This window comes from Ranitomeya imitator, chromosome 5 (genome assembly GCF_032444005.1).
Source record: "Ranitomeya imitator isolate aRanImi1 chromosome 5, aRanImi1.pri, whole genome shotgun sequence".
In the NCBI taxonomy this organism is placed as follows: domain Eukaryota; kingdom Metazoa; phylum Chordata; class Amphibia; order Anura; family Dendrobatidae; genus Ranitomeya; species Ranitomeya imitator.
The window spans coordinates 261,306,689-261,334,317 of NC_091286.1; the positions used below are offsets into that span (position 1 = coordinate 261,306,689).

Below are 27,629 nucleotides of genomic sequence, written 5' to 3' on the forward strand. Positions count from 1 at the left end.
ATTCAGCGGATGGTCTGGTCACCTGGATTGTGCTTGCATGCGGTAATCTGCGCTCCAGCGCAAGTCTACTTTACCTCATTTAATAGTAATGGCCTGTTAGAAAGAAAAGACCGATTCATTATTTCAGAAAACCCCTTAATGCAATTTGTCACTTTTTTGACCAGACATGAAATGCCCTGCTGTTTGCTAGTGGTCTATGTCTTGAAATCCCCCTTGATTGCTCAAAACGTCTGTCCGGTGTTCTTCTCCTACATGATTGCAAACACAGAGCAGGGTAACAGGCCACAGCGTCCTGCTTGTCACAACTAATCAGGTTTTGGGTGTCACTGGGAGAATAATATATCTGATTGGAAGCAATGGGCTCCCACCACCTTTCTAACTCTCTTCTGTCTGACAATTGGCGGACGTCTAATATCGCATCTGTGAAGTCTTACTTTAAGTAAAGATCTACGAATTCCCATTGAGTGCACAGTTGCCGCTGTTTGTATGAGTAACATCTGTTGGGAGCAGCTGCTTTACCTTGAGTTTACAGAAAGCATAGATAATCACCAGCCAGCAGCTGCTCCGGTATACACAAAGGGCTTCACGTTTCACATCTGTCTCACGGAAAAAGTGTCATTGTTGCCATCAGAGACCAATCACTGTGCAGCTCTCTTCTTCCAAGAGCATCCCTGCAAATAACTGCTTGCTGCGGGCAACGAGAACGCATGAACAACACACTTCCTACGAGATCCTTTTCATTATCTACTTTGGTACTTTTACACACTTCATTGATCTCTGGAGTTTTTATTAGATGCTTTATCATGGCGGCCAAGAAATATATTTTTCACGTGAAGAAGTAATATTATAAATTAAGCAAAGTATAATAAGCTCGGTAGGACATAATCAGATGTGAATATTCTCATACATAAATATGTGGCTGCCTAATTGGAGCATTGTTATAACTCGTCATTTAAAAGCAGCATGGAAAGTTTACCTGCAGTCCCATGTAAATGCAACGATGATAGTGAACAAGCCATAACACTAACAGGCTAATTAAGGTCTGAAACCTTGGTCAAAGTTATCAGAGCACACAAATCTCCAAGGGTGCCCAAACTTTTTTTCACCTGCCCATTTCCCTTTTTGTGATTTTTTAACATGTAAAAGTCCACAATGAGACAGAACTAAAGAGATTTACTAAAATAATATATTTAACAATTTATTTATAATAATATTTCCTTTAAATATTTCTTTTTGTCTATTCCTGAGGAACCATTTTAAGGGTGGCCAATAGATTTGCATTATAATAACATAATTGATTTTTTCTGTTTATATTTAAAATTCTATTTCTAGTGGGTATATTTACTTTTTATGTTGCACCACATCATAGTCTATCAATAAAGTTAGTGCCATTTTCTCAGACTCTTTCGCTAGGACAGGAACAAAGTTTGATTTCTTTACTGGTCCTTCATCCTCTAATTGGGTCAGCGTTGATAAAGGAAATCATTAGTATCTGAAAGGTTACCATTATTCTGCTGTCAGAAGATGACATTAACAAGTCCATCAAGAGGCAGCGCACCTTTCTTAGCACCGGTGCCTTTTGTTGCTGTGATACTAACATACGCTAAACACGCGGATCACTCAGTGCGGCAACTTCACAATGGAACAGTCACTTAGCTTGAGTTACAAGAGCTGAAGTGTTTCATGTCTAGAGGTGTGTTCCATTAACTAGCACTTCTCCTACTGTCTTATGCGCATATTGTATAATATCCGGTAACTGCAGCTGCTCTGTTCCTACCTCTCATGCTATTTGTCCTAATAGGATCTCACCAGCCTGCTGCTGGCTATGCTTTGAAGGAAGCAGAAAGCCTTCTAGGCAAGGACCATTCAGAATCTTTTTGCACGTTTTTGTGAGAATGGCTTTACGTCAAGAATGCATTTCGATAAAATATAATAGCGGATGATGATAACATATGGCCTTCGAAATTCAGTTTCGAGTGTTATTCACGAGCACGCCGCCATATGGAGTACTCATTGCTTTATATTTGTTACTTATGGATGATTTTGTGCCATGCATGAAACTTTCAGTATAAAATGAAATAGGGCCTTCTTTTTAGAATGAAATAAGAACTCCTACATCTTGTCTTTGCTACATTCAGGGAACATGTTGCATAGCTACATTAATTACTCACTAAATTGATACAGATAATAAGCTAGCATAAATTGTAAATGATTAGGATTTCAGTTACTAAATGCTATCATCGCACAACTACAATGTGATTAATGACCAAGTTCACCTTTTAAAGTAGTTATCTCATCATCATAACTGGAAAAAAAAATACAAAGTGCTTTTAAAAACAAGCAACTTAACAAGTTGCTATAAAAGTCCTTGCTGTTATAGATAATGGAATGGATTAAAAAAAATGCTTACTGCTTCCTACCTAGGTTAAAAACACAAAAAATAAGCTTGGATTAAGTTTGTATACGTGCAGCACATAAACACATGTTCACATTGGCCATAAAGCTTACAAAACCTGCAAGAAGCAAAATAAACATAAACCCTGCTGTAACTAAATAATTAAAAAGCAAAAAGTGCATTTAAATAACTCAGGGTTCTTGGTAACACTGTTTTTGATTAAAAAAAAGCATAAAAGCCATCCCACCACGACAAGGTGACCCTGATCGGGATGGTCCTACACTGTCTAATATCATAAACCTTACCATATGTCAGAGTTGACCTCAATGTGTGAATAAGGGTGTAAGGACTCAAGGAGTGGACCCACTGGCCGTGACAACGATCCTCCCTTGGGCGTGCTGACCAGATGGACCACCCCCTGTACAGGGAGCGTTAGGAGCAGACCCATGGGAGACTATCGCCACGGCAGCTGGGAACCAAGGATGTACTAGGGAGCGAATCATGGACTGGACGAAGGAAGGGAACTGACAGGCGGGAAACAGAAGAACATACACAGGACAGGCAGATACGGCTTGACACAGGAATACTCAGGACTGGCAGGTATGGCTAGACACAGGGAAACACAGGACTCGCAGGTACAGCTGAGACACAGGACTGATGAACAAGGCAGAGCCACGGGACTGGCAGGTAAGGCAGAAAATATAGGGCTAACAGGATGGACACAAAGGACTGGATCAGAGGATAACAAAGAAAGGACTAAGTCAGGAAACAAGTTGCATAGATAGGTGTGCGGTCAAAACCACTTGTGATAAGCAAATGAGCATCATGCACAGGGGCAAGGAAGAAGCAGAGTAATAAGGCGGCACTGCATGACACTTCCGGTTCAGGAGACCTCCAAGGAGAATAGAAAGGTCAGAAAGGAGGCACCAGACAGAACTCAGAAATGTCTGTGCGCAGCGCTGAACCCAGCATGCGCGCGCACCCGATGAGCGGCAGAACGTGGGAGCGAGCGCTGAGGGGAAGACGCTGCAGCAGTGGAGACGCGCCAGGATGCCAAGGACACATGATTATAGCTGGGTGCCGGGAGCGGCAGAGGCAGCAACGTGACAAAGGGCAGACAAAAGGACCAGGTTCCGATCTGTGGACAGTCTGGGGAAGCCTTTAAATGTAATTTCCAGCTCCACCTACCTAGATTCCCTAAACTGCAGTAGTCACCAACAAACGTTTGCTAAAGAGCTTGCATGTGCTGCTCTGAAGCTGCCTAGATCTAGCCAGCTTGAGTCCCACAGCACTCCTTAGATGCCACAGAGGCTAAGCTGCATCTACGTGCAGAATTGTAAAGCACACATTTTGGGCCAGCAGAAACATGTGGGCACTTGTCTAAACTTTCAATCAGGAGCACATAGCTCCCTGGCAAGCATGAAGCTGGGAGGCAGAGGACTGGTGTTCTCCTGAACAGCAAATTTATAAAATACTTTTAAGCATTGTAGTAAATTTTCACATGAAGATTTTGATAATGTAGTTTTTCACAAGGAAGAAATAATAAAAAAAAAAAACTGAAGAAATTACTTAAAAATCCCAGCTAAATGTATAAACCATAGTATGTGTCCCACTTATTAAGTTTGCTAGTAACCTTTTTTCCTCTTGTGTAAAATGACACAAACTTCTAGTCACTTATAAGCAAATGTATGAATAAATCTTACCAAAGTAAAGTTTTGGAAAACACATCTTTTTCTTAGGATATTTAGATAAAAAGTTATATGCACCTGATTATTCTAGTACAAATATATATTTGGATTAGATTTTGTATTAACAAAAGAACATGCCAACACATATCAAAACCAAAATATTTCATGTTCTTATAATGGCTTCTTTAGTATGAAGAGCATGCTGAAGACATACACATAATATTTATAGAATATTAACCGGTCAGTACCTGGAGAAAGGTATTGGAATATACCACTTACTCATTGAATTCAGAGTTTTCCTTCTGTCCCATTGCCACAGGTGAATAAAATACAGCCCCTGGCCATGCAGTCTGCCTTTACTAAAATTTGTGAAAGAATACATCACTCTAAACAACTCGTTGAATTTGAGCCTTGTACTGTAATAGAATACCACTGCTGTAACAAGTCAGTTTGAGAATTTTTTTCCCTCCAAAATGTTCTATAATGAGCCGTAAGTGGCATTATTGAAAATTCAAAGCATCTAGGAGCCATAGCAACTGGTGTAACGGAGTAATGAGGCACATAGTGTATAAGAGTCACCAACACTCTACTGACTCAGAAACTACGTAGTCCCAAAATCCTTTGTCTTTACCATCAGCAAAAAGCTGAGTACTAGGGCTTCATGACATGGGTTTCTATGGCCAAGCAGCTGATACATGGCTGTTTATCAAGGGTTGGCCTATTCGCTTTTGTTCCAGTGCAGGGAAATATTAATGCTTCAATGTACCGAAACGTTTTGGTGCATTGAATCCCTACAATGTTGTGGGAACAGTTTGAAGAAGGCCCTTTTCTGGTCGAGCATCACTGTTTCCCAGTGCACAAAGATAGTCTATAAAATCATGGTTAGGCGATTTTGGTGTGGGAGAACATGACTGGCTGCATAGAGTCGTGACCTCAACTGAAGGAAGAACCTTTGGGATGAACTACAACAAAGATTGCATGCCAAGCTCTCTCGTCCATCTTTGGTTTCTGACCTTACAAATGCTCTTCTGGAAAAGTGGCAAAAAGTCTCACAAACGCACTCCAAAATCTTCAACAAAGCCTTTCCAGAAGAAGCTGCTGTCGTTGCAAAGTTAGGGACCAATTTCATACTAAAACCCATGGATTTAGAAATAAGTTGTCATAAAATAGTTAGCAATGAATATTTTAAAACATCTAAAATAAAAAATGAAAAATTGTTCATGCAATGTGATTGTGCATCTTCCGTGTTTGCATCGCTTTGCTTGTATTAGATATTAGATATTTCTTATTGGAATGTAGTAGTTTTTATTTTTAGCATGTTTAAATACAACACTGCAGTTAGAAATGGTGGTAAACAGACTGACATTCTTAATAATTGACTGATGTACTATTTTGACTATTGTACACAAGACAAATGGAAAAGCTGGCATATCCTGAATGAGAGCATCTGTGAGGATAGACAGAAATTTCTTCTTTCAGCATGTTTGTTATTGGCCGCAGACTTTAGCAGGTAAAAGTGCGGTATTAAGATAAAAATTGAGGCGCCAATTAAAACTTTCTCTAAAAACTCTGCCAGCTGCATTTGGGCTGCTCCTTAATCACATGTAGCTATCACAACCTGAAACCATATTTTAAAGGGACTCTGTCAGCAGATTTTTGCTATGGAATCTGAGGACAGCATGCAATACGGCCTGAGACACAGATTTCAGTGATGCGTCACTTATTACACTGTGTGCTGTTGTTTTCATATAATGAATGTTTCATCAGCAGGAGATTATTATTGCCCAGACTAGCTCCCTCGCACTTCCTGGTCTGACCACGCCCCCACCTTTGATAAGCACCTCACTGTCAACAGACAATGTATATAGAAAGCTGTAGTGTGAGTAAGGTTAGCTTTTTGAATTATGCTATGTGCCACAATTGCTACACCCAGTAAACTAGGTGATACATCATTGCAATCTTTTTCCCTACATTTTGCTGCCGTCAGACAAGATCGCATAAATCTGGTGACAGATTCCTTTCAAGCACGCAACTGCCAAAACTGTCCACTATCTAGGATACGGTTAGGCACTCTCACAAATTATCTTACGGTATATTGCAGACAACAAAATATTATACCCACCACCTATCCACTTGTAGAAGACATTATTATATCATTTTCCATGTTTTAATATCTTGAATTTTAAGAAACTTTAATCAGTATTGTGATATCTGTGCTTTTACGCAGGACTACATGTACACATTTACGAACTCTAAAATGTTACCCTTAAAAAATTGAATTGATGAATAGATGTATACATTTTTTTGACACCACTCTTTACTACAACATTTAGTAATTTTTCATAACACCTATTATACACTGTCATTATAAATTTCCCTGGAATTAATTCACTAATTTAATGGATTTGGCAGTAAAATTCAATTATTTTTCATTCTTTTTTTTGTTTTGGCGTGCTTAGGAGGACCAATCAGCAAGCTGAGGAATGACCCAGTGAGAATCATACATGAAGCTGTGGATGACACTTATGATTGGATGAATGCTATCTTCTCTACTGTGTCTCGCTTGATATCATTCGATGATGAGAGCAAAGGTATCTGAGCCATACTGTACAACGACTGCTGATTCACATGTAGACTTCTTCACAAATGTGCCGTTTCCTTCAGCATGTGCTGTCATTCTTCTGTGCAGAAACAAGTCTGAGTTTCCTATGCAAAAAGTCCAGCATGCCTTGTAATATTATACGTAAAGATATCCAGTACCAACTAAGGCACTGTTCACATGTGTGTTCGGATATCCTTTATGCCAGTTCCATTCTAAAAAGAGACAAACTGAATAACTAATGCATTAGATCACTTATTCTAACGGAAGCAAAGGCATTAGTGATGAGCGAATATACTTGCTACTTGAGATTTCTTGAGCATGCTTGGGGGTCCTCCGAGTATTTTTTAGTGCTCGGAGATTTAGATTTTCTTGCCTCAGCTGAATGATTTACATCTGTTAGCCAGCATAAGTACATGTGGGGGTTGCCTGGTTGCTAGGGAATCCCCATATGTAATCAAGCTGGCTAAGAGATGTAAATCATTCAGCTGAGGTGAGGAAAACTAAATATCCGAGCACTAAAAAATACTCGGAGGACCCCCGAGCATGCTCAGGAAATCTCGAGTAACGAGTATATTCGCTCATCACTAAAAGGGATCCATTGATTATCATCGGCTGATTTAGAGTCCGTTCTACAATGGATACAAAAATTCTATGTTCTGAACTTTTTCTTTTGTTCTAAAAAATAGACATTAGACACCAAGCAAACCAGGGTGCACCTGCACTTCTTTTTTCATAACTGATTCAACAGTTTAATTTATTTTGTCTGTTTTTGGAACGAAACAGACAAGATACCCAAAGTACATGAGAACCTTAGTTGATGTGGATGATATATTCTGTTTGATAATTATGGGGTTTCTCTGGTATCTGTTTTTAGAATGGATGAAAAAGCTCAGCATGCAGGGCTTTTTTTTCTATTCTAAAAACAAACTCTAAACAAACCCCATAATAATCAATTAGGCTCCCTGCTTTTGTTTGTATACAGTGGTGCTTGAAAGTGTGCGAACTCTTCAGAATTTTCAATTTTTTCACCATAAATTTGATCTAAAACAGCATTAAATTTTTAAACCAGCTCTAAAAGTAATAAAGATAGCAAAGTCAAATAAAAGAGTCAAACATATTAGAATGTCATCTTTTTATTAAATAAATTGTTCCAATATCATGTCTGTGACTGGCAAAAGCAAAACAACCTGTGATTTCAATAATAGGTGTGACCTCAATTGTGCAGAAATAACTGCATGTAAACATTTATGGTAATTGTTGACTGGTTTTGCATATCGAATTGGAAACATTTTAGCTCATTCCTCCTTACAAGACAGCTTAAAGGGAACCTGTCACCTGAATTTGGCGGGAAAGATTTTCGGTCATATGGGCGGAGTTTTCAGGTGTTTGATTCACCCTTTCCTTACCTGCTGGCTGCATGCTGGCCGCAATATTGGATTGAAGTTCATTCTATGTCCTCCGTAGTACATGCCTGCGCAAGGCAATCTTGAACTTCAATCCGCCCATATGACCGAAAACCGGTCCCATTAAATTCAGGTGACAGGTTCCCTTTAAGCTGTGTTTTGTTGAAGGTTTTTTTTTCCCATAAACTGCTCTATTATACAATATTTCTATAGATTTAAGGTTTGCACTTGCACTTGGCTATTCCAAATTGTTCATTTTGTTCTTGTTTATCCATTTTGTGCACAAGGATTTGTGAGCTTTGGGTCGGTGTCTTGCAGCATGACCCATGCACTCTTGAGATTTATCTCATATACAGATGTTCTACCATTTCATTTTTAAATTTGCTAATAAAATTAAGAATGAATAGTTCTATCAAATATGGCAAGTTGTTCTGGCCTAAACAGGCCCAAACCTTGATACCACCACCACTGTTTTTTACAGATATATGAGATTTTTATACTGTAATTCACAGTTCGTCTTTCTCCAAATCTAGCACTTTTAAATAATACCAAAAAGCTCTACTTTGGTCTCATATGACTACAAAACATTGTTCCAATAGTCTTTTGGCTTGTCTAGGTGTCTTTAGCAAACTACAGATGGGCAGCAATGCTCACTTTGAACAATGGTTTTCTCTTTAAAATCCTAATGGTGGACTCATGAATAGTGTTGAGCGATACCGTCCGATATTTCAAAGTATCGGTATCGGATGGTATCGGCCGATATCTGAAAAATGTCGGATATCGCCGATACCGATATCCGATACCAATACAAGTCAATAGGACACAAATATCGGAAGGTATCCGTAATGGTTCCCAGGGTCTGAAGGAGAGGAAACTCTCCTTCAGGCCCTGGGATCCATATTAATGTATAAAATAAAGAATAAAAATAAAAAATGTTGATATACTTACCCTCGGACGGGCCCTGGTTGTCACCGCTGCAATCGCCATGCTTTTCTTCCTAAGAATGAGCGCTTCAATGACCTTCAATGACGTCGTGGCTTGTGATTGGTTGCTGAGCGGTCATGTGACCGCTCACGCGACAAATCACAAGCCGCGACGTCATCGAAGGTCCTTAACGCGCTCATTCTTAGGAATGAGCACGTTAATAACCTTCGATGACGTCGCGGCTTGTGATTGGTCGCGTGAGCGGTCACATGACCGCTCAGCGTCCAATCACAAGCCGCGACGTCATCGAAGGTACTTAACAAGCTCATTCATAGGAAGGAAAACATGGCGATTGCAGCGGTGACAACCAGGGCCCGTCCGAGGGTAAGTATATCAATATTTTTTATTTTTATTCTTTATTTTACACATTAATCTAAATCCCGATACCGCAAATATCAGCCGATACCCGATACTTGCGGTATCGGAATGCTCAACACTACTCATGAACATAAACAATAAGCTAATGTGAGAGAGGCCTGTAGTCTCTCAGAGATTGCCTTGGGTTCCTTTGCAACCTTGCAGACTATTATATGCCTTGCTTTTGGAGTGATCTTTATTGGTTGAATACTGCTGTTGCTGGTATAATGGTCTTGAATTTCATCTCTTTATGCACATTCTGCCTCACTCTGAATTGGTGGAGTCCAAACTCTTTACAAATGGTTTTATAGCCTTTTCCAGCCTGATGAACATCGAAAACTTTTCTTCTAAGGTCCTCAGAAATCTCCTTTTTTCATGCCATGATATGCTTCCACAAGTGTGTTGTGAAGATAAGACTTTGATAGATCCCTGTTCATTAAATAAAAAAGGTCAGCCACTCACTCCTGATCATCTTTCCATTGATTGAAAAAGCAAGACTATTATTTCACCTTCAAATTATCTGCCAATCCTCAAGGTTCACATTCTTTTACCAATGACAGACAGCTGTTAATTTAATTATTTTCGGCAATTAAAAAAATTACAAAGTCTAATATATTTGACTCATTTGCCTGATTTGGTTCTTTTTATCGACTTTTAGGACTTTTGTGAAAATCTGATGTAGTTTTAGGAAAAATTTGAAGAGCTTAGAAATTTTCAAGCGCCAATGTAATTGATGCATATGTCTAAATGGACATATATAAAGATCCTAAACCATGTTTAACCTCAGTTGTTTCATTATGGGGTTATAAAGAATATATCTCCATTAGAAAACAATTCAGAGCATGCTCTACTTTATCTTATATGGTGATTGTGTTGTTTTTGACTGTAAACATTGTATTTTTTACATGTAAGGATGTAGCAGAGCTGAATTTGCTAATGTAAATCGTGCTGAATCTGTAATATCCATAAAAAAAATTGTCATGTTGACGAAATGGCAAAATACATATTCTAAATACATAAGGTGATCTTCAAAATTCCTAAAGGTGCAATAAAAAAATCCAATTAGCTGCTTTGCCTCCTGCAACCACTGTGACCATGGATGTTAGCTATAGTGATATCAAGTCTAGCAGTCATGTATGTCTAAAGAGCTATGTTCACGACAACGTAGCCACGCCAATATATCCACAATTGTCCATCAAAAGGCTAAAAAAATTAATAAAAGTCCAATACTCACCTCATTGGCCCCGTTGCTACTCACCGCCACTCTTTTGGACTTTGCCGGATCTTCTGATCCCTCACAAACAGGATGGCAGGCTCACGGCAGGTCATGGCTCAAGTAGTGACATCATGGTGCCATTGATTATTATTACTATGAATTATTGTAGATTGAACAAACATATAGTTGGAGTTGCAGAACAGAACTTGTCATTTAGTTGTATATTTTATGAGACATAATAATAGTCATGGTAATGCCGTATATTTAACAAGTCATCCTAAAGGAAAGCACAGGTAATACATAAATTGTAGGTAAGAACAAACCCAGCTCTCATACATCTAAAGCTTCAGCTTTTATAAAAGAGCATGTCTAGAAGTTCTCAAATGATTTTCTACATTTGAAAAATGTTGTACGTTTCATAATGTAAGATATTGTCATACTCCAATTACATGGATGCAATACTTACATTAACCTGTGTGATCTGTGTGAACATCCTGCCCAAAAGTAATGCAGCTGCCGAACTTGAAAGCAAAAATTCATAAGGAATTAACCATAGCCCTCGCCTTTAAATGTGGATAGAAGGAAATCTGTACACGAAAGTACATCATTGGGTGCATTATTGTATCTCACATACTGATCACTGTTGGTAAATCTTCCTTCTAAATAAAACACATTAGATAGGGATTTTATAAAGTTTTGTGTTAAATTCATTTTTTAATTCTGGTAACAAACACAAAAGTTTTTAACTGTATACATATTCATGGCAAGAGGATTTCTGTGGACGGCAGCAATCATAATAAAATGACTGTGCTCTATCCTTCAGCTTACCAGTATTAGCATATCTCTAATTAAAAGGAAACTATTTTTGTGAAATGTTTGTGCGCTCATCATTGTTTAGTCTGTATGATTGATTGTGTTGGTTACTCAGCTGCTGAAATGCATATGAGATCTAGCTCCTGATTATAAATAATCCTAAATAAACATTTCTCTGCAAAGGACTAGCTGCACGGAGTTTCTGATGGTTTTACCCAAATTATCAATTATTATTGCATAATTCAGAAACTAAAGCCTCACTTAAAATAAAACAAAATGCAGATATCAGTTCAATTTTTAGTGTCTGTTATACATTATCCAATGTTGTCCAACGAATTATGCTCAGAAATTCACTTGAACAATTAACAAGGTTTTAGAGGTTGCGCTTGATTGATGGTCGGCGTACTCATGGTGCATTTTCTTTACTATGTACAGTAGCAATTAATTATTCAACCCCCATTGGAAATTAGTTTTGTTAGCAAAATTTATAAACTGCCTGCTCTTTCCAATAAACCAATCACACAAGATCGATTGAAAGAGCTCAACACAACTAATAAAACAAGTGGTTTCTCCAAATTCAACACAAAATGAAACTTTTAATGATTACTGAAGTCTCAGAATTATTTAAACCTTCATATCAAGTTTCTTTAGTACTGAGCAAAGCCCCTTTGCTTCTTATGACCTATTGTAAATGTAATGTATAGCCAGACACCAAGTTCTGGCAGTTTTCCTGAGGAATATTAGTCCATTTCTCATTGAAAATGGCCAGAAGGCAGGTGATTAAAAACTCTCGAGTGACTGTGAAAGACCTTCAACAGGTTCTGAGGTTTCAGTTTACATAGTAAGGCACAAACTAAATGCTGAAGGTCTTCAAATTTCAAGACATACACATCTACTTACCTAAAAGCACGAGAAACATCAGCTCCTATATTTTTCAAATTCATATAAAAATATAACAGAAGTTTGGTGATGCTTTTCTGTAGTGTGATGAAATAAAACTGGACCTTTTGGGCCTATGGATCAGCTATGTGTCTGGAGTACGAAGAATGAATAATATATTAAGTTGAACACCCTGTCTACAGTGAATCATGACGGAGGCTTGGTGATGCTCTGGAACTGCTTTGCTACCTCTGGCACTGAAATTCTACATAATTTGTAGGTCAAGATGGGTTCAATCATGTTTCAAAAAGTCATAGGAGAAAATGCTATGTCTTCAGTGAGGAAGCTGTAGCTTCTTCATCATTGGAACTTCTAACAGGACAATGACAAGGCTTGGTTTGAGAGGAAGTCATGGAAGTTTATGGAATGACTGTCAGGTTGCTAGACTTGAATAGCATCGAAAATCTTTGATGGAAATTGGAAAAGGTGGTTGCAGCACGAATGTAAGAGGGTGACACAAACTGTCTTATACCTTCACCTGAAGACAATTGTAATGTGAATATTAACATGTGGTTGCATTCTGTTTTTATGGCATAATGTAAAATGTAAAATGCATAGAGTGTTATAAGTACTGATGCTGTTGTGTGGGTAATGTATTAGTATGCCTAAGGTAACCTGGTACATTATGTTAAAGGGTAGGGACTATATAGAGCATGGTTTAGTGTTTTCTTAGTGACAGATAGAAACATTTGGACAAGATAGGCAGTGGTGGGTCTTATTAGTGTACAGTGATAGGAGTAGTATAGGATACAGTTAAATGTTTGGGACAAGTCCAGTATGGAACGGAGGGTTAAAAAGCAAAAAGTGGAAGCACTTTCTGGTTTACTTAGTCTCAGTTAGTGTATGTGAGGTTCCTGAAAAGTGGAAGTTCAAGTGGCAAAGTGCTGGAGGCATGTGAAGCACATAGCATACTGACAGCATGAGGTTGTACCGAATTTCCTGCAGACTTTCCTGTAACATCAGGGGCCTATGGCCCGAACTAGGCACTAGGAAATGTGTCTTATTCCCTTCCTTACAGTGGAAGCCTTAGGGTGAAACCCATGAGGAAAATGTAGTTAATCTTTTGAGTGCTGTGGGGCCAGATGGAAAATTCCTGGGGCTGACAGAAGGATTAAAGTGAACCTGTCACCAGGTTTGACCGAAAAGAGCTGAGGCCATCACCTTTCAGGGTTGATATACAGCATTCTATAATTCTGTACTGTATAACTGCCCCAACCCGAACTGTAAGAAAAATAATATTTATTATACTCAACTGTGGGGGGTCTGGTCCGATGGACATCGATGTTCTGGGTCTGGCACCTCCCATCTTCTTACGATCCCCTTCTTCCTTCTTGCTTCATGTGGATGACGTGTCCTTTCTTTATCCACACAGTCTCCTCGGCACAGCACTTCTGCACAGGCAAACGTCTCTATCCTGTCGAGGGCAGAGCAAAGTACTGCAGTGCGCATGGGGCTCTTTGTCCTTTCCTGGTACCTGTGCACTGCAGTACTTTGCTCTGCCCTCAACAGGGCTTAGAAGTACACCTGCACAGGATCGCTGTGCCAAGGAGATGCGTCATCCACACAAAGTAAGCTGGAGGGTGGCATCGCAAGAAGAAGGGAGGAGCTGGACCAAGACCAGCAACGCCCATCAGACCAGATCACCCCACAGGTGAGTATAATAAAAGTTTTTTCTTCTCTTGCAGGTCGGGTTGAGGGCAGATATACAGCATTATAGAATGCTGTATATTAGCCCTGAAAGGTGATGGCCATATCTCTTATTGGCCAAACCTGGTGACAGGATCCCTTTGAGCATAGGGGCAGTGCAAGCTGAACATGAACAGGAGCTTGAAATGTGCTGTGCTGATGAAAATGGACTGGAGGAAGCTGGGCCTGAAACTACGTGTTAAAGACTGTTGTATATGAACTGTCCAGTAAAGTTGAACTTGTTATAATGAACCGGGTGTCCCCTGAAGTATTTGCGGCTGATCCTGGACTTAAGGACGTGGATGCAGGGGAGACCTCCGGCCTAAAAGTGAGTGCAATGCAACATTCACAGTGCACTACATTTGAACTGGGACACTTTTTATTTGTGGAGTGCAAGGGCATGGAGAAGCAGCAGCTCATTCACGGCTACTACTCTGGGCACCTTACACATAAACCTAAGAATATTAGTGAACTGGAAGTCATTGCTGATGAGAAATAGGCTAATATTCCTCCGGAGTGCTGCAGACGCAGCTCTCTTGATAAGCATCATTTATGCAGCAGGTTATAACACAAATCTTCTCATAATGGGGTTGAGTTATTCTGACATACCGTAGTCATTCAAAATGATATTTTGTATAGAATTTGGAGAAACCATTTGTTATATTAGTCGTGTTGAGCTATTTGAATTTTTCTTGTTAACCCCTTAATGACTGCCGATATGCATTTAAATGGCGGTAGTTAAAGGGCCTTATACCCTCCTTGCCTTTTTAAAATGGCGACAGGGAATAAGGGTATAGCGTAGTCTGGCGACAGCAATTCCCTGCGGGGTTCAACTATATATAACAGCTGACACCCTGCAGTATCGGACCCCGGGTGGTTTTGTGAAAGTGGTATTTAAATTGTTGCAAGGGGGTCACAAGACCCCCTTAGTAACCATTGGTCCCCTGCGATGAGAGTAGTGGGTCCCCATGGATACCATGGTACCCCGAGGTCATGTTATGACCCCAGGGTACGTTGGCCTGTGATGATCCCATGGTATGATGGTCTGTGAGATCCAGCAATAAGCTAGGTCTCACAGGCTGTGTCAGTGAGACACTGACAGCATGATGCACTGCAGTTCAAGAGTACTGCAATGTATGATACTAGTGATGAAACTGAAAAATATACATATCCCACAGTGGGACTTAGTAAAAAAAGTTAAATAAAATATGTAAAAAAGTATTAATAAAATACAAAAAGCGCATACAAATCACAAAAAGCTGTTTCACCACTCAAAACACAGCATTTGTGATAAAGCAAAATAAGCAAAAAAAGTACACATAATTGGTATCGACGTGTCCGGAACCACCCTCTCTATAAAATCAGCAAGTTATTTATTCTGTTTGTCGAATGTCATAAAAAGAAGACATGCCAAAAATGTCACTACCTCATACTGACTCACAAAAAAGTGAATAAAAAGCGATCCAAAATTCATACGTAAAAAATGGTATAATGAAAACTTCAAACCGTCCCTCAAAAAATGAGCCCTAATATGGCTCATTATGCAAAAAATAAAAATGTTACAGCTCTAACAATATGACGATTCAAAAACAAATAGATTATTGTAAAATATTGTGTTTAGTGTATATAAATAGCAATTTATAAAAAAAAAATATATAAATCTGGTATCGCTGTAATCATACAGCCGACAAATAAACCAGTCTGATCACTTTTACCGCTTGGTGAACGGTGCAAAAAATAAAAAAATAAAAACAGTAAATGAATTGCTGATTTTCATAATTCTGTGTCTGAAAAATTTGAATAAAAACGGTCAAAAAATATTATGTACCCCAAAATGTGACCAAAAAAATCTGTAACTTGTCCCTCAAAAAGCAAGCCCTCATGCAGTTCTGTTCGACAAAAAGATAAAAAAGTTACAGCTCTCATACTAGGGCAACAAAAACAATTTTTTGCAAAAATGCATTTTACTATGTGATAGCAGCAAAACCTAAAAAAAAAATACATCTGGAATCGCTGTAATCGCACCGACCTGAAGAATAAATCCCCCTTATCACTTATACCGCACGGTAAACAGCGCAAAAATTAAAAATAAGAACTATCCTTGTACTGCTGTCTATTTGTATTTTTATACCTCTCAAAAATTGGAATAAGGCTCGGCTCCCATTTATCCTGCGCTCTCCGCTGATCGCTTATATCAGCTTTTCGTGTAAATTCCCTAAAATTGCAATTCAGGCAAAACCTTGGATGGAACTAATCACTTATGAGGCAGATGGAGTAACCTTGGACTAGTCTGTGTTCTGGCGGTGTCACATAATTTTAGGCATCATTTTAGCGCTCAGGTGTGGGTGACCACAGATCTGTGCTTGCCCAGAAAGAAAGATACCACGGGAGAAGACACCTAATGTAGTATAAAATTTTTCTATCTGCCTCATGGTGGGAGGCGCAGTTGGGGGTTTCATCTGAATCACAGTTTTGTGGGATTTCCACGGAGCCCTGAAGTAAGTGCTCAACATAGAACATAAAACCCAAGAATGTGATCCCAGCCTTATACTGGAAGTGATCAAAACATTTTAAGTACCTCAACATTTTACAGATAAAAATCCCAATTTATCCTGCATAAATCAGCTCCCACTCAAGTGCGTCATCTGTCACTGGAACTATAGGGAGTTCTCACGTTACTTTTACAACAAGACTCTGGAAAAGCAATATGGCTTCTATTAACCCAAATAAAATCCAATAAAATTCTGCATTCCCAAATCCAAATGCCCCCCTCTTTCTAAGCCCCACTGTGCCTAAACTAAAGCAAGTGGCCACATGTTTGGCATTGTTGTAATGGAGAGAAGGCACCTAACAATTTACAGGTGCGTATCTCCAGAAACAGAAGCTGGTCACAATGGGGGTTCTACAATATTTGGGGGTTCTACATTGTATGGGAAAACAATGTATGGCTACTAGGCTGGCAGATTCACAATTCTCCTGAAAAAAAATGGTCACTGCAGCCGTAGATAAATTTATTGAGGGGTGCAAGTTCTACAATGGGGTCATTTTTTTCTGCTTTCCTGGCATCTTCGGGGCCCTGCAAATATCACCCCCAAAATATTCTAGCAAAATCTGTGCTCTGAAAGCCAAATAGTGCTCCTTCCTTCTCAGCCCTGACATGTGGCCTAACAGTAATTTCTGACAAAGTATGGGGCAGCACTGCTTTCAGGAGAAATTGTGCAACAAATACTCTAGTTTCACCTATTAACCAATATGTACCTGGCAAATTTGCAGCAAATGCAAAAATTAAATTTCTATCACTAAAATGTCATATTTCCACATCTCAATGTTATAAAACGTTGTGAAAAAAAAGGATCCAAGGAGCCTCATGTTGCTTAGTGTCACTCTCTTGTTGGAAGGTGAATCTTCGGCCAAGTCTGAGGTCCAGAGCACTTTGGGAGAGGTTTTCATCCAAGATATCCCTGTACTGTATTCCCTTCAATGGCAACCAGCTGTGTTGTCCCTGCAGTTGAAAAACACCCTCATAGCATGATGCTGCCACCATCATGTTTCACTGTTGGGATTGTATTGGACTGGTGATGAGCAGTGCTTGTTTTCTCCGCACTTACCGCTTAGAATTGTCACCAAAAAGGTCTATCTTCGTCTCATCAGACCAGAGAATCTTATTTCTCATAGTCTGGGAGTCCTTCATGTGTTTTTTAGCAACTCTATGCGGGTTTTCATATGTCTTGCACTGACGAGAGGCTTCTGTTGGGCCACTCTGCCATAAAGGCCCAACTGGTGGAGGGCTGCAGTGATAATTGACTTTGTGGAACTTTCTCCCATCTCCCTACTGCATCTCTGGAGCTCAGCCACAGTGATCTTGGGGTTCTTCTTTACCTCTCTCACAAAGGCTCTTCTCCCACGATTGCTCAGTTTTGCTGGACGACCAGGTCTAGGAAGACTTCTGGTGGTCCCAAACTTCTTCCATTTAAAAATTAGTGAGGCCACTGTGCTGTTAGGAACCTTGAGTACTGCAGAAATTCTTTTATAACCTTAGCTTGATTTGTGCTTTGCCACAATTCTGTCTCTGAGCTCCTTGGCCAGTTCCTTTGACCTCATGATTCTCATTTGGTCTGACATGCACTGTGAGCTGTGAGGTCTTATATAGACAGGTGTGTGCCTTTCCAAATCAAGTCCTATCAGTTTAATTAAATAATTTTAAATATGAGTGTCTGAGCAAAGGGTCTGAATAATTATTACCATGTGATATTTCAGTTTTTCTTTTTTAATAAATATGCAAAAATCTCTATATTTCTGGTGGGGGGTCAGTCAAGATGGGGCGCAGAGTGTACATTAATGAGAAAAAATGAACTTTTTTGATTTTACCAAATTACTGCAATGAAACAAAGAGTAAAAAAATTAAAGGGGTCTGAATATTTTCCATACCACTGTATGGATTATGTCCTGAAGAAGAAGTCTGGAATGAGTTTGAAACATATTGACTAAAAAACTTGAAATAAAAAAATCCTTAAAAATACTTCCATTTGGATCTTCATTTCCTACCATCAGCATGTATAACCACACTTGGCTCCTTTTTTTCTGCTTTCCTGGTTGGATATTCAGCAGCTGTTAATAAGGCATAAATGTTAAATAGTGCATAAATAAACAACAGATAAGTGTCCTTCCATGTCTTCTACTTGGAGCTGGTGCAAACTGCCAATTAGTTTGCTGTTTCATTGAGTAAGCAGTGTTAGTCTTTTTCTGTTTACTCCCATGAATTGCAATGGAAAGAACTGTACCAAAAAGAAGTTGTACAGATGGCGGCTACTTTGTATCAGTGAATGGGAGTCAGAGACCACCACCATCCAGATAGGTTGGGGTACTCTGACAATCATTTACAAATACTCTGGATGGGAAACCCTCCCAAAGTGAAGGCCATTAATCATGGAACAGTGGAGGTTCCAAGCTTCACTACAACCTTTGCTGCACAATACAATAAAGGCCTAAGATTGGCACAAGATCATGAAGATTAGAATTCACTTTTGAGAAATGGATGTCCTTTTTTTAGAATACTGTAGGTTATTATTTTTTTTATTCTTGAAGATACCCTTAACGCCTTAATGACCATGGACATATATTTAAATCAAAGTTTGCGTGCCTGCCTTAGATGTGTGTTCGCACACCACATCTTTTCCTGCACATGATGACTTATTTAACCTTTGTCTGGCTCAGTAGGTACAATTGTAACTATTCTATTTTAAAATTGCAATAACTTTTTTTTTCGAAAAGCCGTAGAGGGCTGAAATTTCGTGACATCTCTGCAGTTTTGGTCCAGAATATATTGGCCAAATTTCAATAAAATATATATGAAGGTACAATTGTACCTCTGCAGTCTGTTAATGTTGTAAAATTATGCAGCCTGACGAAGGTTAATCAGACACCATGTGCCATTAACAGCCACTGGCAGAGCAGTGCTCGGCCCGTGACTGATAACCAGTTAAATCCCACTGTCAATCACTAAGAGCTGGATTTAACACATGCTCGCAGGAGTGTGTCTTTCAATCCCTTATCGGCGACCCTGTCACGTGATCTGATGGCCGTGGTTCATAGGAGATCGTGATTTTTGCATTGCTATGTAAAGCACTAGTGATCGGATGATGACAGCTTCAAGTCTCCTAAGTGGCTACTAAATTAAGTCAAATGCAAAAAAAAATGTAAATATGAAAAAAATTGCACATATTTGGTATTGCTGGGTTGATGAAAGTCTTATCTACTGAAATATAAATTAAATTAATATATTTGGTATATGGCGTAATGAAAAAAATACGAAAATGCCAGAATTACTTTTTTTTGGCCTCTGCAACTTTGCAAAAAAAAAAAAGCGATAAAAGGCAATTGAAACATTGTTCCTGCCCCAAAATGGTATAAATACAAAAATTATCTCAGGGTACAAGAAATGAGCCCTTACCCAGACCATTTCCCCAAAAATGAAAATGTTACAAGTCTTGCAAAAAAAAAAGTTTTTCTACAAATTTCCATTTTTTTCACCACTTAATTAAAAAAAATCTGTACATGTTTGGCATCTTCACACTCATACTGACCTGCAGAATCATACTGCCAGGTCAGTAAATAAAAACAAACAATCATTGTGGAATTGCACTTACACTGAATAAGCCCTCATATGGCTGTGGGGATGAAAAAATAAAAAAGTAGTGATTCTTGGAATAAGGGGAGGAAAAAAATAGTGCAAAAATGGAAAATTGCAAGGTCACGAAGGGGTGAAAGTGGAAAATATCATGACGTATTGGAAGATGTATAAAGATGCATTTCTAATTGTGATTGCTTTGAAGAGAACCTGTCATCTGATTCATGCGACCCAAACCGCCTGACTTCATTCATATCGCCTGGCTCTGATTCCCGCTGCTCGTGGTTTGTGCAGCATGAATCAGGTGACAGGTTCCCTTTAAAAACAAAATTATACCTGAAATTGCTTGTTTCAGTCTGATCAGTCGGTGTCTCTAAGAGCGGGGTCACACATGCGAGTCTCTCGCATCAATACCCGGCACTGCCCCCGGCACTCGGACCGGGGTGTACGGCTGCAAGTATTTCTACGCAGCTGAATGCTCCGTTCTGAACTCTCGGCGGCAGCGCCGGGTATTGTTGCGAGTTTCTCGCATTGCACTTGCAAGTGTGACCCCGGCCTAAATCTTATAATTTTATTGCTACAGCTTCCCATATATAGTGTAAGTTATTCTCAGACAGCTTCAAATAAAACATTAAATATCTATAGGTAAAATATAAGGGTGACCTTTTCCAAACAAAACTTTAATAATATTTTGTTGGTAAAATATTAGTGCAACAATCAAAGCAAATGTCACACTGCTTAGGCATGAATGGGAATAATTGGAACCAGATTCATAAAAATTAATGCAGTTTGTGTGGAATACATTAATGGATAATATGGGGAAATGACATGTAGTGTGCATTACTGACATAGATCATCTGAAAAACTATATCGCCACAAGTTGTCTTTGGGTTGATGTAAAATAAAGACTATATGAATGTGTTCAAGGAACTTTACCAGAACTTTCTGAAGAACAATACAAACTTTTTCCTAGTTTTTCATCAAATTGCTGCATGCTAATTTTCCTGAATGTTTTTATAAGTTTTACCATTTTTCAAGCAGTGTGCTGTGATCTCACATTCTCAGAAAGCAGTGGGTGAGCATTAATAATGTTCTGTTATGTAATGCATGCTAAATGTAACCGCCTGGATTATAGCAACTGTTGTGCTAACATCTGCAAGATTCACGTGTTGCAAAATATATGTGCTGCAGACATCTAACACAAATCCAAATACTCCTGTACAAATGTGTCGGCATCCAGCTAGGCGTCTTATAAGTCTTCTTTTATTCCAATTTAGGACTTGCAGAGCCGCCAGTGAAAAAAATAGGTTGGTCTTTATTTTTTATGAAATTGACAAATACATGAGGAGAAAATAAGTATTTAGTGCAGTTTATGTTTAAAAGCTACAAAATAGATCTAAGGTAGAATAGTTAAAGAAGGACTCCTCCAATCAAAATTTTTGTCCTATTAATATATTACAGTCATCATGTCATATGGCACTGTGTACTTACAGTTGCTCATTTTGCCTTTCTACCCAGCTAATTCTTCTCTTTTCCATCAGGTCTATGATGTCACGTGATTAAAAGCTGACTATCTGTATCCTTCTAAACTCTGTGTAGAAACAGGAGGTCAATTTTCCCTGTCTGAGTTATAGGTAGCTACAAATATACCTGGCATGGGAAGGGGGTAGGGGTGCAGAGGAGCTGGGTCAGGAGTTGAAGAAGGGAATGATTTTTGCAGGGACAAGAGACTTCCTGTTTCTACATAGAGCAGAGAAAATAGAAGAAATAATTGGGTAGAAAGGCAAAATGAGCAATTGTAAGTACACAGTGCCATATAATATGATGTCTACAATATATTAAGAGGATACAACCTTTGATGGGAGTGCTTCTTTAAGATAGTGAATGAATCAATCATAAATGCAGAGGTGAAGCCCCTAGTAATGCAATGTATATTCTGTGAATGCATTACAGGTAGAGATGCACAGCTTATTTTCTTGACTATTAGGACAACAGTCATAAACAAGCTTTATAAAGAGCCAACAACATATTAGTTGCTTTCAGGAGCAGACTTCTCTATTATTCTGCCATTTCTTCATTTTACCTTTTTATTTTTTCATATGGAATACTAGGAAAAACTAAAGAGCCCAAATCTTCTGTACAAATACAGGCGGTAATTTTTGTAAGATTTTAAAATTGTATTTATCTGGAAGGGGGTGAACAGTTAGGGACAATGCAATAGTATTATCTCACGACCTTTCCTTTTACTCAAAATCTTGTACTTCCATATCAACCTGTATTATGAACACCTTTATATATTAGCAATAGGTGAATCAAATAATAACAATTTTGTATTTAATACAAAACATTGGAAAAATCTAGTGCTAGAGCTGGAAACTAAATCCTGATTAAAGAGCATCTGTCAGCTTTTCTCACATACCGTACTTATTTTAGTAAACACATGCTGGAATATCATTTTTTAACATTTCATTGTGCCACTCCTTTGATATTCCTTTTGGTAATGTAGTAATTAGTGTTGAGCGATACCTCCCGATATTTGAAAGTATCAGTATCGGATGGTATCGGCCGATACAGGCAAAATATCGGATATCGCCGACACCGAGTTCCGATACCAATACAAGTCAATGGGACACAAATATCGGAAGGTATTTCTCGATGGTTCCCAGGGTCTGAATGAGAGAAAACTCTCCTTCAGGCCCTGGGATCCATATTAATGTAAAAAATAAAGAATAAAAATAAAAAATATGGCTATACTCACCCCTCCGACGAACCCTGGCTGTCACCGCTGCGAGCGTCCGGCTCCGTTACTGAGAATGCAGAGAGTGAAGGACCTTCGATGATGTCACAGTCAGGTGACTGGTCACCTGACCGCTCACGTGACCGCTCACCTGACCGCGACGTCATCGAAGGTCCTTCACTCACTACATTCTCAGTGACGGAGCCGGATGCTCGCAGCGGTGACAGCCAGGGTCCTTTGGAGGGGTGAGTATAGCCATATTTTTTATTTTTATTCTTTATTTTTTTACATTAATATGGATCCCAGGGCCTGAAGGAAAGTTTCCTCTCCTCCAGACCCTTGGAACCACGTGCGCCGCACACTCCGATACCGATTTCCGATATCACAAAAATATCGGATCTCGGTATCGGTATTCCGATGCAGCAAGTATCGGCCGATACCCGATACTTGCAGTATCGGAATGCTCAACACTAGTAGTGATCAATTGACAACAATGTGGCTATTATAGGCACTCTCCTTGTGTAATCTGACACTGTCACTACTGATCAGACTGTATTTAAGGTCTCTTTCAGATGTCAGTGTGTCCTATATGTGTTGTGACAGTTTTCACACATACCGGAGACACTTACACACATAGAGCCATTCAAGTGGGTCTGTGCACGTCAGTTTGTTTCCATAGTCCGTGTGTCTGTGGGCAAAATACGCTGACATGTTAATTTTTTAACAGCAGCACGGGTTGCAAAAATGTCCATCACACTTGCACACGGATGGCATATGGATGATATCCGTGTGCCATCCGTGTGACAGTTACCGGCGCCTGGGAAACAGCAGTACAGTTAGTGCTGTTCCTCTGCGCCCGCTGAAGACCTCTCAGATCATTCTCCCCTGCTGGCTCTGCAATCAGCTTGAGCAGGGGAGAATGTTGAAAGTTATAACTGATAACAGGGAGAGCAGGTGGTGGCTGATGGGACTACTACTACCATCAGCCTACACCTGCTGTCGCTAATAACAGTGAGAGCAGGCAGGCGGCTGAAGGGAGTATTTACCAACTGCCACCTGCACTATAAATAAAAAAATAAATGAAAAAAAACACCGTGGGTTCCACTGTATTTTTGATAACCAGCCAGCCTGTGTTTTTATTTCAAATAAAATGCTTTATTCTTGCTGTGTGTTTATTTAATATACAACTATAGGATTAGTATGTAAATAATTAGATCCGAGACACATATATGAGTCCTCAGACGGACAGAACAACACTCCAAAAATAGTATATAACATCCGAAAAAAGGAGTCACGAAACTGCCACTTCAAGTATATAAAAATAACACCATTTATTAATAACCTTTAAAAAGCTCAATACACATACACAAATATAATCATAAATAGAGTAATTATTGTGAATCACGAATAGGGTAACAAGACCAACAAACACAACCAAATCAACGGCTTGAGGTCTCAGGTTCACTAGAAGCACATGTGTAATGAATAGTATTCCATAACTAGTCCAGCTTAGGACCCGTAGAGACATATAAATCTAAATAAACATACAAGACTGGACCTCACCCATGTCAGCCGAGTTGTGTAGGTAGTCACGCCAGCCCCTACGCGCGTTTCGCGTAGGCTTCTTCCGGGGGCTGGCAGCTGATAGATAAATAGATCACTCACACCTATTAGTATATTTTATTTGTAACTAAAGAATTTGAATACAACTGTAGAATATGCAACACAACAGATAAATATATAAATATGGTAATGAGAAACCAGCCAATACTACAGAATAGTCACTTACTGTCATGTTGGATCATAAATCATATAGCAATTTAATATCAGCAATGGCACTTGCCAAACAATTTCTTATACTGAACGATTTTTGTTACTTAGAGAAGATTACAAAAGATAGGAGTCGAATGATAAATGGATGCTAATGAAGATTATATGTTAAGCATGACAGATGCCGACAGTGCACTAATGAAGATAATTGTAAGTGATAGATCCATCTTAAAACAAAGTTACAGTTTTGGATTTAAATAAATATATATATATATATATATATATATATATATATATATATATATATATATATATATCTTGCACAGCATAGTGCCCCAGGCATTTTGCACAACATGTGTTTACTTGCATAGTAATAGAATCTTTTAGTGATCTCTATTTAGAAGTGCAGGGACACTAGTTCAGGTTACATACATTTATCTAGGGCAACAATTCACTTTGCTCCCTTTCCCTTGCATATAAATATCCTGGACAAGGAAAAGAGGCTTTCTGAAACCACCTCTGACACCCTGTCACTGGCACCCATGACCCACCAATGCCCCAAAGTATAGACATATGTGATTACTCCATAGGTAGTGTGCTGAAAGAATTAGCTGTACCAAATCCTAACTACATCTAATTATATTTCATCAGCTAAGCAAAAATATATTTGCATTCTAATTCCCTCTAACTTTGTCCCAATGATTACGCATGAGTGATTGAGATGACCAGAAACTAATCATTTTGCAATTTGTAATCAGATTAATATGAAAGCCAAAATAACACCTTGAAGTTGACGTTAAGCGATACTTCACAGTTCGTAATTTTTGTTACATTAAAAGGATATAATTGATAGACCGGGACTGAGATTATCATCTGTATGCAAATGGCCATATTTAAAGAGGTCGGACACTTTATCTTTATTTTATCCAATGTGCTGGAGACCCAATATTGTGGCTCTTGCTAATATACACTACAGTTTCTCCGTCTGGACTTTTAAGTGCAGCCTTTTTTACATACTGAGAAATTCATTTTTGATCAGACTTGCAAATCAAACTCACTATTAGGGTTGGAGGATTGCACTAAATAAAATATAAATTAAAGTGCAATCGCAATCCAGGGTCCACCATGCAGAGATGTATAACTGTTGCCACTAGTGTGAACAATGGCGGAACGTAGCAGTGAGCGTTATCTTTAATCAGTCTGCGTAACTCCATACAGTATGCAAAGTATCAAGCTCAGTAACTTCACTGAGCGGTACTGCACTCAATATGCTGAGTACTATACCCTGTTAAATGTCACAGTGATGATTGCATGTGGGTTGCCCTCGCTCTGCAACTAAACTGTGTCAGTCGCACACAAGAATGAGGCAGATACTGAGCCAAAGGAAATAACTAATGTGACGCTAGGTTGAAAGCCCTGACGCTTTCCCAGAGAGGTGTAGCCTGAGGGTTGGACTTGCTTTGTAACTCAGCTGTGCTGACCGTACACATAGAGGAAACAGATGCTAAGCCGAGGGGTGGCTACCCAGTTCTAACCCCACCTGCCAATGTAAGAACTCTCAGTGTATAGAGCATCTCCTGCAAACAGAGTGGTAGAGTATCCACTCACAAAGACCACGCATAAATGATACTAGCACACCCGCATGCGCCGCTGAGAGCCTTTTAAACCATAGGCTCCTCTCCAAACACTCAGGCCCATCTGGTTGTGGCATTGCCTGCAGGCCAAAATGGAGCCACCCTATCATCAGAGCAGCTAACATCTGACCACCAATGAGAAGACGCCACATCAAGGATATGCTTAGTAAGGTGATCTCTGCACATAGACTCTGGAGTGGAGGACTGCACCTGAATATCACTAGTTCCCATATACTTGGCTGGAGAGGAGCCAGCAGCAACTAACTGTACACCGGGAGCGTGAGCAATACGCTGGGATCCAACGTCTGTGCTGAGCAGCATCCGCCTCGGCTGGAGCTGAATGGAGACCACAGCACCAGGCAGTGCTTGGGATAGATCCTGTGCAGCAGGAAAATCCTGACGCCTAACACTCACTTCAAGAAAATGGGTCTATAAAAAAAGTGGATAGCATTAAAATGTCATCCATGTGCCTTCTGTATGCTATCCATTTTTTACTGTTTGATTGGCTGGAGAAGCTTGATTTTTTTAAATTTTTGCACATGATGGCAAAAGTGGACCGAAAATGACAAGAATTGGATAAGGTGTACTGTTGAAAAATGGAAAAGAAATAAAAAGTCTGACTAAGGCATAAAAAGAAAGCTGCACTAACAAGTACAGAAGAAGAGCCTGTAGTATTTATATATTAGTATGTGCCACAAAATCATTTCACCAACACATCTGTTAAAGCAAAAGTGGCCCCTATAAGGGAATGATCAGTTCTATCAAATGCAACCAAATGAATTAGAGGACACATACAAGGAGCCAATAATGCTGTGTAGGCAAAACAAATGTGGAAGTTGATGACATTGGGTAACCTAGCTCCTCATGAATGCTGTGGTTCTTGAAAGTTTGTAAACCCTTCAAAATGATCTATATTTTTCCATAAATTTGAGATAATATTACATAATTAAAGGATTTGGGAATGGTTAGCTTGAAAAGAGAAGACTGAGAGGAGATTTAATAGTTGTTGTCTACAAATATCTCAAAGGCTGTCATAGTGTACAGGGATCAGTTTTATTCTCATTTGCTCAAAGAAAGAATAAAAGCAATAGGATGAAACTGAATGGGAGAATATGCAGATTAGATATAATAAAAACTTTTTGGACAGTGAGGGTGATCATTGAGTGGAACAGACTCCACCAGAGGTGGTGAGTTCTCCTTCATTGGAAGTCTTCAAACAGAGGCTAGACAGACATATGTCTGAGATGGTTTAGTGAATATTGTATTGAGCAGGGTGTT

General features: G+C 39.2%; 1 protein-coding gene across 25 annotated transcripts in view; it reads left to right on the forward strand.

The window, feature by feature from the left end:
• The window catches only part of LOC138637428 (titin homolog), a 1,151,517-nt gene that overhangs the window by 104,044 nt on the left and 1,019,844 nt on the right, over nt 1-27,629 (forward strand). For 23 of the 25 annotated variants that reach the window (XM_069726100.1, XM_069726106.1, XM_069726124.1 and 20 more), the window contains 2 exons: nt 6,543-6,674; nt 21,488-21,517. In XM_069726100.1, the coding sequence (XP_069582201.1) occupies nt 6,543-6,674; nt 21,488-21,517 (162 nt within the window). The remainder of the gene's footprint in view (nt 1-6,542; nt 6,675-21,487; nt 21,518-27,629) is intronic. The other 2 variants (XM_069726109.1, XM_069726116.1) reach the window with 1 other exon arrangement.